The sequence below is a fragment of the Gymnoscopelus braueri genome (genome assembly GCF_963280865.1).
Source record: "Gymnoscopelus braueri genome assembly, chromosome: 11".
NCBI classification, from domain to species: domain Eukaryota; kingdom Metazoa; phylum Chordata; class Actinopteri; order Myctophiformes; family Myctophidae; genus Gymnoscopelus; species Gymnoscopelus braueri.
The window spans coordinates 20,489,446-20,501,911 of record NC_137613.1 but is presented as its reverse complement, the minus strand read 5'-3'; the positions used below and the strand labels follow the sequence as shown (position 1 = coordinate 20,501,911).

The 12,466-nt window shown below is 42.4% G+C and overlaps 1 protein-coding gene across 11 annotated transcripts in view; it reads right to left on the bottom strand.

The window, feature by feature from the left end:
• The window catches only part of macf1a (microtubule actin crosslinking factor 1a), a 301,232-nt gene that overhangs the window by 118,778 nt on the left and 169,988 nt on the right, over positions 1–12,466 (bottom strand). For all 11 annotated transcript variants that reach the window (XM_080442895.1, XM_080442891.1, XM_080442892.1 and 8 more), the window contains 3 exons: positions 6,304–6,456; positions 1,150–1,304; positions 470–596 (listed from right to left, as the gene is read on the bottom strand). In XM_080442895.1, coding sequence (XP_080299021.1) covers positions 470–596; positions 1,150–1,304; positions 6,304–6,456 — 435 coding nt within the window. The remainder of the gene's footprint in view (positions 1–469; positions 597–1,149; positions 1,305–6,303; positions 6,457–12,466) is intronic.

The following is a 12,466-nucleotide window of genomic DNA, read 5'->3' as shown; positions in this document are numbered from 1 at the left end:
ACAGAACAAACATACAAACACTGTAGCGTGAGTGTGCTTGTTTACACACGCACACAGACAAAGTGTTTGTTCTATCTATTTATGCCATATATGTTGTGAATCCCCTTATTCCGTGTGTCTTCTTCTGTTGGTAATCGCTCTCGTTTTGAGTAACCTGCCCGCACACACCTGCTGGTAGGGTATGTTCCAGTCACAGGTGTGTGACTGGCAACAACCTGAGCATGGGTTCTGCAACTTTGTTGAGTTTGTGTATACTCCAAGCAGGAAAAGGAAAGAACAGGAGAGTTTAGCTTTCTTGTCTTGTTTACTTGTTCTGCACAATCTGCAGTGTCTTAACTGAACAGGTGTTAAATATAACAGAACGGAAAAAAGGAAAAAAACACAACTAATACTGTACACATACACACACACACACACACACACACACACACACACACCCACACACACACACACAAACAGTGAGTGTTACCGTTTCCAGGTTCCACGCAGAGACAGTCCTTATGTCTTTAAGGAGGTAGTGCCAGGACACAACACTCTTCATGTTGACATGGAGCTGATGCCACAGAGACATGACCTTCTGGTACAACTGTTCCATCCTGCACACACACACACACACACACACACACACACACACACACACACAGAGGGAATACTAGTTAATAAATGCATCTCGTGTTTCTTCTCATATGAGTGTGTTCAATATGGCACAAATTATTGGGGAGAATGTTTTAAACCAAAAGAAAAGGAAGGTATACAGTAGGAATAGAAGCAAAGGAACCCAAAGTTCTGCTTGTGGTGAGGCAGACTGTAGGGAAAAAATACTGAGGCACTCAAGTCTTCAGGTGAAAATAATTATAATTTATTTTGCAGATAAGCAAGGCAGCAGCTGACCAGCTGAAGGTCAGCTGTTGCCTTGCTCATCTGCAAAATAAATTATTATTATTTTTTGTCTAAATGATCTGTCTAAACGTTGTAAAAAGAAAAGTATGAGGCACTTGGTTCCTTTTCATCTACACAGCATCCTGTGTGTGTGTGTGTGTGTGTGTGTGTGTGTGTGTGTGTGTGTGTGTGTGTGTGTGTGTGTGTGTGTGTGTGTGTGTGTGTGTGTGTGTGTGTGTGTGTGTGTGTGTGCGTGCGTGCGTACTGTACCTGCTGGCCGCATCGATGGCCTCCTGGTTTGGAGGGGGAACAGTGAAACACACTGAGGGAACCATGGCTTCGTTCCCAGTCGTACTGATCACCTTCCACTTAGTCCTCTGGGAGTTGTCCTCCAGGACACACTCCTCCCCTCTAGTTATAGTGATCTGAGACACAGAGAGGTGGCGGGCAGGGGAAGCACATAGGAGGAGGGATGGGGCGATGAAGGGATGGAGGGAGAGATACAGTAGAGGCACAGTAATGGAGAGGGGGTGATGGGGGGGAGATGATGGAGGGGTGAATGGATAGAGTGAGAAAGGGTTGTGGGAAGGATGGAGGGAGGTCAGGAAAGTGAGACGGGTGGAAAGCGAGGAGGAAAAGAGGGATGGAGATGTAAAGACAACGTGAAGATGACAGCACGGCAGTGTTACAGTATGTGATGGAGAAGTCAGTCCCCGATGACGAGTTATGGGAACCAGAGAAGAAGAAGTTACAGGAAAGATGGCCAACAGGACAAAGGGAAATATAAGGGGGGATGGAAAGAACGCCAGAGAAAGGGAATCAAAGGGAGCGGGGGAAAAGAAGGGAGGGGAGAAGAAAATGAGCAAAACAAAAACTGATATTGACAACTCATGACGCAAAACACAAAATGCAAAACACTCATGGGCTTACATGAGGTTAGTGAAAGCGCCAAAATGCTAAATGAATAATCACTGAATCCAGCGCAAGGATTCAAGAGCTACTTCACATCTATAAACAAGAAAGCATTTGTTATTTTGACAGCTCTCCAAACTAAACACCTAAATGTATTCAAATTCGTTAGCGGCCCATTGTTGACTCATTAAACCAACAATGTGGAAAAATAATGACAGAATTGTCATCATCAAACATGTCCCCAGCCAAGGGACAATAACATAGAGGAGTTTTAGGTTTAAAGACCTGGCATAAAAATACATTCAGAACTAATACGGCGGGCAAAGCAGTGGCTAAGGGGAAGACGTTTAGCGTCGCACATACAGTCACATATATGCGCTGTGTAAATGACTGCCCCCAACCCGCCACCCCCTCTCACCCCATCCCCTGCACACACACACACACATCAACACGTTAATGTTGCAAAACAGAATGGACAAAAAGCTTAAAGCTTAGACTAAAATTGTCTTACTGACTGAATGACTCTGGGTGACTTTAACTGTTAAATTCAGTTCAGTAAATGTTTGCTGCTTGCTTCTACCAACTGATCTCAGGTTAAGTGTGTCCAGTTGTCAGATATCTTAGAGTAAAGGCTAATTTATAACATAATCGTAAAATAATGACCATATAAATTATACATTTTCAACTGAAAAATGTATAATTTATATGCTGATGCAAAACACGTCATTCACCTTAAATTAGCTTTAAGAACCATACCAGTCTAAACATGTTATTGTACACAAACATGGACCATTTTGCTGTCAACTGCTTCATTAGTCATTATAAAATGCAACCGGACTTACAGTAGCCTACCTGAATAATTTAGTAAATGTCAGACATTTTAATCGTGTCCATAAATCAATCTTTTCTCCAGGGGCTATTTTAGGCTAGACTTTTCAAATCAATGTGTACCTTAAGATGCATTGGAATGTAATACAAATAAATAAATAAGGCAGAATAAAATTTGGTGTTGGATCACAAATTTCAAGTATGTTTCTAGTCCCTAGAAATAGATCTTCATACCGTACAGAAACAAAGATGAAAACATTGACTTCCTTGAAGATTAACCAAAGCGCGGTATGCTTTGGGAAATGGTCTGCAGTAATGTTTAGTAGTAGTCCATAAGCTAAACATGCCAGGCCACCGGTATGGTCCTTTAAGACGAGGGTTAAGTCATAGGATTTATTTTTATTAATGTCTGTATTATAGCAGTGTGCTGCAGCGATGTCACCTTAACATTAATTGTTAGTAGTGATTAAAGTGAGCTTTACTTTAAGACACATGACAACAGATATCTTCAACCACAATAACCAAAAAACATCACATCAGAAAACTGATCAGAGTTCAGCTGACAAAAGCAGGAGCAAGCAGGGTTGTGCGGTGTGTGTGCGGTGTAGGAGCTGATCTGAGGTGAGAGAGAGAGAACGTAGGCAGCTATACCTGAACGTTTGTCTTGCCAGCCCAGCCGACAGACGAGAGGAGGAGGAGGAGGGAGAGGAGGGAGTGAGAGGAAGACATGAGGGCATGGAGAGAATGGAGGAGGACGAGAAGATGGGAAAGGAAAGGAAAGGAAAGAATATTAACTTTGTGAAAACTGTAAAGTGCAAGTTTGTCCTCAAGTTCAGTGAAGGACAACAGACAGAGTGCACTGCAGAGGGCTGGCACGCACACACACACGCAAATGGACACACACACACACACACACACACACACACACACACACACACACACACACACACACACACACACACACACACACACACACACACACACACACACACACACACACACACACACACACACACACACACACACACACACACACACACACACACACACACACACACAGTGCACCCCTTCCACTGCTCTGACAGTGTGTGGGTGTTTCAATTACACATCTATAAGTGGTGACGACAAAAAAGTGAGATTGAAATGGGAGCTCTTTGCACAGCACAATTTAGAGTGTTAATTTAACTCTGTAAAGTGACCCTTATGGATCAGTTTTTGCACTTTCCGGGTTAAATTAATACTCTGGATTTTGCTGTGTGCGTGGCAGATAATCCACATTCCTCCATCACCTGTCTATGACAATACGCCTCAGTGAGCAGGGCAGCCACCCGGCTGTCCATGCCACGCTAACCTGACACACACACACACACACACACACACACACACACACACACACACACACACACACACACACACACACACACACACACACACACACACACACACACACACACACACACACACACACACACACACACACACGTACAGGTTGGATGTATAATTGAAAAGCTTTCGAAGTCCCTGAGGGCATCAAAGCAGAAGGAGAGGGAGAAAGTGTTAAGTGTGTGCGTGTGCCTGCGTGCGTGCGTGTGTGTGAATGAAAGAGAGAGAAAGATAGTGCAGGTACAATATTCATCCACATTGAGCCTGAATTATACTGTACTTTGTCGTATGATGGGCACCAGTGTCGCATGCCGTAAATAGGATGCAACACGTGAGCATGTAGTTCTGCTATTTTCGGCGCACGACACCATCATGTGATGGAGTGTAAATTAACCATTAGAGAGAAAGTGTTAAGTTTACAGTATGTGAGTGCTGTGTTTGAGGGGGGTCAACATCAAAAGCAGATGGCAAATGGATTTTTCTTCTTGTCATGAATCATTTCTTTACTTTGAAGTGTTAACCCTGTCGAGCCCTGTGTTAACATTCACTACTGTACAGCTGTCTTCATAGGAAAAAAAGAAAGAAAAAAGAACCCAATCAATATAGCACTGCAGTGATTGATATACAGTACTGTAGCTTTAAGGACAATAGGGAAAACAATCATGTTCCATAATAAATGTGCAGTAATCCTCACACTCGTTCAGGTTCCTCAGCAGTACATTTGTCTGAGATCTACTATTCATAATTGGCTCTCGAACAGTATGAAACTGTATGAAACCCTTGCGCCATTTGAGCTGAAAACCTCACCCTTCAGCAGAGACAATTTAGACAGAGCAAAACAGTTTGAGTCATATACTGTATGTCTAAACTGCTACTGAAACCTCTCATGGAAAACCAGGGGTGTATTGGTGGGGTGTATTTTGGCAGAACGCTATTTTAATGACGTCACGCACGTGCGCATCACGTACAATTTATTTTACCTTAAAGTAGGAAACGACTCGTTATTAGCTTACTTTTAGTCTTTTTTAAATTATAAAAATAATTCAAGGAATGCCTTGAATTATAGGAGCTGAAACTAAACGTTTTGAATGAGTAGGCTATCTTTCTCTTCTTCGACGGTGGCTGAGGCATTGCTGCGTGCAGATAGTATACATACTGGCAGCAGTGGCTACTGTAGCCATAATGCTGTGTTGCTTACCGTGTAGCCTATGTGAGGAGTGAGGATGCATTTAGACACACTTGTAAACCTGTTATGCAAAGTAGCCATTTGGGTTCTTGGCTGTGGCTCACGAATCGAGGTAGGTGGCCGCGTTCTAGCCATAGACTAGCATGCACGCGCGTGCACATCCGTACCGTGCCGTACCGTGCCGTACCGTGCCGTACCTGTGCGTGCACATGAAAATATATAGCCCCCACGCCGTGGTGTCGCGTGAAGCGACCAAAACACCCCTGTGGAACACCAAGGCCCTCTCAATAGAGCAAAACAATATATTTTACAACCAATCCCAGCTGAATACTGGTCGGGATTACAGAGGAAGTGGATGTCAGAGAGGATATGATGGTTGGCGAGGGCCAGATCAACAGAATGGTACTGTCAAACTGGTAATGAGTGTTCATGTTTTACAACCTGGGGTGGACCTGGTACTCACAGAGACATTTACATGTATATACTTATAGGAGGTTGTTTGAAATTGAATTTGACTTTTGGATTTTTGGCATTCCGTAACGTTTATGCCATACCCAGGTCTGCCACATGAGAGACAATTTCTACCGCTCATCCAAGAGGGAATCCCCACTTGGCCAGGGACATATTGTGTGCATGAGCTTCAGGCAGTACCACTTGTCAACCAGTAGGTGTCCTACTTGACTCTGTGGTAAAAAAATATGTCAATGGAAGTTTAGGAAGACCACAGCAAATGTGCTAGTTATATTGTATTAATATTGTCTACCATACAGATAGGTAACAAATTATTCAAATTACATTGAGGAAAGTGAGAGTGATTATTGCAGTCACTCTCTGGCAGTAGCCAAGCTGTCTTGGCACTCACTGTCCTGTCGCACATGAACAACAACCATCAAGGTCAGCTTGCCCTTATGACGTGTGTTTGATAGATGCAACCAGACCACGTACAGTCGGTCACATGACATAACCTATTTGCAAAGATGATCCATGATATGGATGTAGAAATTTGGCACAAAGGGTCAAATTTGTCCTCCTAGGCTACTCCAGGTTGCAAAACATACCAACCTTCATGAACACTGTATGTCTGTTGGCTGTGTGCTGTGTGCTGGGTACCATACCTCTATCTGCCTGTAGTCGCAGATGGCTTTGATGGGTGTGGTGGTTCCCACAGGACACTCTGCGCTGCGGGGGCGGAGCTGGACCACCGTCTTGGCCCGCCCCACCAGGCTGGCCACCGAGCTGCGGTATTCTATCAACTGCTCCTTCTCCTCCTGTCAGGGGGGAGTAAGAGGATGATCACTGGTTCAATCATAAAGCAGACAAGTTTGGCTTACTGTGTTTTCACATTCCTGTGTGTGTGTGTGGGGGGGGGGGGGGGGGGGCTGGTGGTCGATGAGGCTGTCAATTAATGTATGATTGACAGGAGGTAAGTTGTCTTGTTACAAGTGTCTCACAGGCTGATCAGACCTCAATCACACTACATTGACTACAACCTTTTCATAGTGTTAAAAGGGGTGTTATGTGATAAGTAAAAAAAGAAAGAGAAGAGAAAACAAGTAAAAGTATATTCTGATAGCAATCATTGCTAGTGTTTGTTCAGTAATTGGGTCTCCCCATCTCTCCAGGTCTTTAGTTAAAGGTCAGATACCAATATTATCTAATCATCACTTCCAGTTTGACTTGTTTATCCTGTATGAGTTCTAAACTGAAAATGTATTTTCTGTTTACTTAAGAGCAGGACAGGAGAGACGAGGACACCCCCGTTACTGAACAAACGATTGCAACGATTGCTTTTGGAATATAGAGTAATTTAAGAATTATTTTAACAAAGTAAAGATGTTTTAAATTAGTCAGATCATTATCCTATTGTCATTAACAGTCATGAACTATGTTAGTAACTGAGTTGAGTAAAATAGTCAGTCCTATGAAACGACAACCATTAGCTAGAATAGTGCATTGCTTGAATTATTTCTTCATGTAACAAATATGCCCAAATGCTGGGACTGAGAGTAGTGTTTTCCTGGATTGCTGATTGGGACATAGCGCTAAAAAGCATACAATGAATGAATGCCTTGCTTTGAGTCATTAATGTTTAATCACTTGTACCCTGCACGGACCCCAATCACACATCTCATTATGTTTCTTTCTAGCTCCATGGTTCATAATACAGCACAGGTTGTGGAAAATTACAACTAGCCCATTAGCCTGTGGCCCCAGAGGTGAGAATATTTCCTGACTCAACGGCAAGTGTCACAGTAGCTTGGGCGCACGGCAATATAACATCATGTTGACATGCAGAATTGCATTTCATTTATTTCTACCGTGTCCTCCTCACATGACAGAGACTAATTAAGGATTATTTAGAGAGAGAAGCGAGAGGAAGAGAAAGACCTCAAGTAAACAGAAAGGTAATTCCAGAGTGAGAGAGAAAGACAGACAGTATGAACGAGTGTATTAGCGAGATATTAGGCTATTGTTAATAAAGTTACACCCCCAAAGGGAATTTAACAGGCCAGTGGCAATAACACTGATCTAATATGAGCTGCAGTTACACCCATACAACAAACGTGTGGCAACAGTGATGTAATGGTTAGCGAATAGGTGATTAAACTGTAAATTATTTTATTGACAGTTATTTTCATCAGTACTAAACACATAAAATAATATGAGATTTTATGTGTGTAGTACTGTATATATGAGCTTATGACAAAGAAGCTGGGTACGTCAGTTCAGGTGGATTAAAGACTAATTTGTAGGGATGCTATGGTACGCCAAAGTATACATTAGGCTTTGGCCTCTTCTACAGTCAGTGAGAAGGTTATTCTCTAATGCTCATGATGTTTAATGACAAGAACATTCTATTTACTGTGCCCTGCACTGAAGTCTAAACGCAAGTCTTTGTCAAACCTGGGTAGAACACCAGTACATTTTCAAGCTCAACGATAGACAAGAGAGGATTAGAGATGCAACTGTACGCAGAAGTTTAAATGGGTGTAATACCCCTCCATTAATTTCCTCATGGTCTATTAGAGGCTTTTGATGGTTGGTTATCGTCGAGGCATCTGCCGGCCTCCTGTCAAATGTCTTTGAGTTTGAGCACACCCAACTGGATGTTCATTAAGTGTTGTTGGGAAATGTACAACCAATGAAAGCAGATGAAAAAACAAACTCGGACACAAACACAGAGAACACACAGACAAACGGAGATCAAGGAGACAAATGCTCAAACACAAATATCAACATGCACGCAAGCATGTGGATTTGCACACACATAGATGGAGCCTGATTTTTTTTTTGGACAACACCCACAGACACACATACAATATAAAGACGTGCACATAAACTTCCTCATTACCTGGGAGGTTATGGCTACTAATCAGTTACTCAGGACCGTGGAGCAAAGCACCATCTGCTCTGTGTCAGTGTGTGTGTGTGTGTGTGTGTGTGTGTGTGTGTGTGTGTGTGTGTGTGTGTGTGTGTGTGTGTGTGTGTGTGTGTGTGTGTGTGTGTGTGTGTGTGCACTCGCACATGTGAGAACTAGGTGTGAATGTGGCAGACTCAACAGCTTTGCCACAGGAGGCATGATTCAGCAACATCCCTCTCAAATAGATGTGACCTCACTGCATCATGTGGCAGAACTGCAGGCGTACAGCTGCATTAACCCAGCACAACAACAACAACAACAAGGCCAGGTAGTTATGGGGTCAACGACCAGGCATGAGCTACTTCTGTGTTAAAAACTTAAAGGATCTACACCATGAATTAAAAAAATATATTGAATATTTAATATCATATTGTTTATGTCACTCAAACGTTTTTCAAAAAGTTTGAGCCTAAATCAAGCCTCAGATATACTCATTCCAACTAACTTCTCTCTGGCTTATAAAGCACTTTCACCTGCAATACCACATTGTCCTGATTTGCACATGGCGCTATTGAGCCAGTTTGTATGCATGTTATCTCCTGGTTCTGAGTGGAAAAAGTAAAAAAAAAAAAAAAAAATTAAAGGAAAAGTTGGAACTGAAAAACGGGAGGGATTCACTTTCGGGGCCACTTTCGGGGCCAAATCAGTTTGGCCTGTTTTGAGACCAATTTACATAAAACCCCAGATATGCTGTGAAAGCCTGAGTGCTCAAACTGGGGTATTTTTTGGGATAGAAGAGAGGTAGGGGAGACCAAAAACACACAAAAAAGAAGGAAAAGTTAAAATTCATGGTGTAGTCCCTTTAAACCCTATATGCTTCCTATTCCTATTTTTACATGCCCAGAATAGGTACTGTACGCTTCATGTGCTTAAGGATGATAGTACTATAGGACTAGGGTTGAAAAAGGCTCCAGCTGTTTAAGTTCCAGTCTATTCCTAATATATGAATACCATAGAGCACCGAAGTCCTGACGTGACTCGTTCATCCCCAGGTTTGCGGAAGTAATTTCTCTATGGAGAATAACATTGGGTCATCTTAGAATCGTCTCATATAAGAATTGTGGTCCAAAAATAAACACCGCGTGTCGGCGTTATTGTCAGGGAGGGGGTTCTGTATCGTTTATGATAGTCAGTCACTTATATTTGATACAGTCTGTTTCTGGCGAAAATGTAACTAATTCGGCGGAAGTAACATTAGCGTTTTCTCACCGTCAGTTGATGCTTCATATCCATAAGAGTCAACACGCCGGGGTCATTTGTTTATTTTTGGAACACAGTTCTTATTTGACGCGATATTAAATACGTCTATGGGATTCAGAACGGGGGTGGAAAACTGCGAACCAGGTAGACAAACAAAGGATGTGTAAATGACGTCAGACTTCGGCGGTCTATACTGTCATTATTATTAAAACTCCAGTTGGACAGGGATGAAAGGGAAAGGCAGTATTTTCTGGTCCGAAGGGGAGGGTAAATTACTTTTACTGCTTCACGCAGCGAATGGCTGATCAGGTGGCTCAGATGAGCGCATGAAAGGGAGTTATGTCATGGAAATTTATAAAGAAGTAAACACTCTAAAGAACAAACCAATGTATACAGATATTGCCTTTTAAGTTTACCGCAGTCTGTGACTCCACCCTGCTTCTATGAGACTGGCTGGCACCTGAATTTAAGTAATGCAAACAATGTGTATTGAGACTGTCTGTTCTCACCGTCTTCTCGTGTCATGTGTTAATGAAGAAGGTGTCAAATTTGACTATGAAAGTACCTTGAAGAAATTGGGTTACACCCCACCCTGAAGGGGTGGAGACTGGGTGAAGCCTATTTAAGTATGTGCTGCCCATTGCTTTGATTGAGTCAGCTAGTATGTACCATTGATGACATGTACGTTGGCTCCACTGTATTATAATACCTTTAAACTCTCTCATACTTTGGAAATGCCGACGATTTTTGGACTGGGTTTGCTGCTGTCGGTGTTTGGCAGTACAGTGGAGGGGAATCCTTTGCTTTGGAGGCCCAACCAGTCTTTCGCTGTTAAGCCAATCACCGCAGTAAGTGTCTTGTTAGTGGGGAATCTGTTTGGGTGTACTAGTGGGAGACATTGTTTCAGTTTTGAAGTATTAGTGATGAATTGTGATCACCATAGGCTTTTTGATGGTCTATATGTAGGGAGACTGAAGGGTCTCGCCTTCATGCGCATGACACAGATTAGAGGGACTTTGCTTGATTTTTTGAATACAGCCTTGAGGATACGATATATGAAAAAATGGAGGCTGTGGACGTGTTTTAATCTTTTAAATTTGTATTCTTGGTGGAATGTTTTTTAGTGTTGCCGATTAACGTCAGTCGGAGAAACGCAGTAATCATAAGCCGACACACTCAAACCGTTAGGAGGTCATGTTTAGTAAGGTTGTGTAAATGCGTTCAGTGACTCTTTTAGTTTTTGCATGTATTGGTATAGAAGTTATTCAATCAATCAATCAAACGGTCGCCGGCTGTCTGTTCAGGGGGACTTTTGTCCGGCCTGCGGGTCCGGTTGTACAGAGTTACAACAAAGCTAGCACAGAATGAATGGTCTGTATAAGTGTGTGTGTGTCTGTGCGAGTGTTGTTTATTGTAATGTTGTGTGTACAAGAACAGCACAATTACCTTTTGATCAAGGTTAAGGTTCCGCATCTGTAAGTACATGGATTTTTTTAAAGGCCTGTCGGGACGGACCGAGGCCTCGAGAAAACCGCTATTCTGCTGTCTTGAAAAGGAGGGGTACTGAGTAGCTTAAAATTCAAAGTGAGTATTGAATCCTTTTGTTATGGTAGCCTGTTAAATAGTTAACAGGAGATAGATAAATCGTTTTAGATAGATAGGAAAATTAAATATTATATAATAATAGTAGGTAGGAATTTCTATTCTTCAACTGAAAAAGTCAAAAGCCACGGGTGATAGACTGCTAATGGCTCAATTGGAATTCTATGCTCCAGATAATGGTGGTCCGGCTGATGTGACCACATTAGATGAGTGGTTATGTTGGAACTGTCATCAGCCTGGTCATTTTGCGAGAGAATGCGACGTTGACGCCTTGTAAGCCATTTTAAGAGTTTTTGCTCTCTGAGGGACGCCTCACGAGCAAAGATTGACCGTACTAAATTGAGATGTTTTTCCTTGTCTTAATATCTTGCTTAAAGTGTTCTTCTCCAGGTTTTGAACATAAGGAAAAGGTTATGTATATATGATGTGTTGATTGTTTTATAATGTCCCCAGTTTCCTTTAGGGTTGCAGAATTTAATGCGTGGGAGGCTGACTGTTATTTTGATGTGAATTCATATTGCTATGTTATGAGTGTTTATCTTGTGTCCTTCTGTGACTAACAACTAATTACTAATATTACTACCGTAATTTTCGCACTATAAGCCGCACCTGAATATAAGCCGCAGCAGCTAAATTGAATGATTTGTACATATATAAGCCGCACTGGACTATAAGCCGCGGGTGTAAAATCCATAGATTTAGGAGGTCCCCTAGTGGCCGTTAGCTGTAAAAATCCATAGATAAGCCGCACCGTTATATAAGCCGCAGGGTCGAAAAATTGGGAAAAAGTCGCGGCTTATAGTCCGAAATTTACGGTAATTCCTAAACTATTGGCATGCGCGTCGGAAAGTATTGTGTTGTAATTTCTTTGGTACGAGGAAGAGTGAAACTTTCTGGGCGTCCAAGCTGTGGGGAAATGGAGTGTGTGCCTTGAGGGACAAGGAAGCGCTCTGAAACGAATCCTGAAGGTTTGGGAGGAACGGAGTTCTGGATTGGGATGAGATGATCGGTTGGCTGATGCCAGGTGGAGTGGACGCAGATGCTATGAGGTCTTT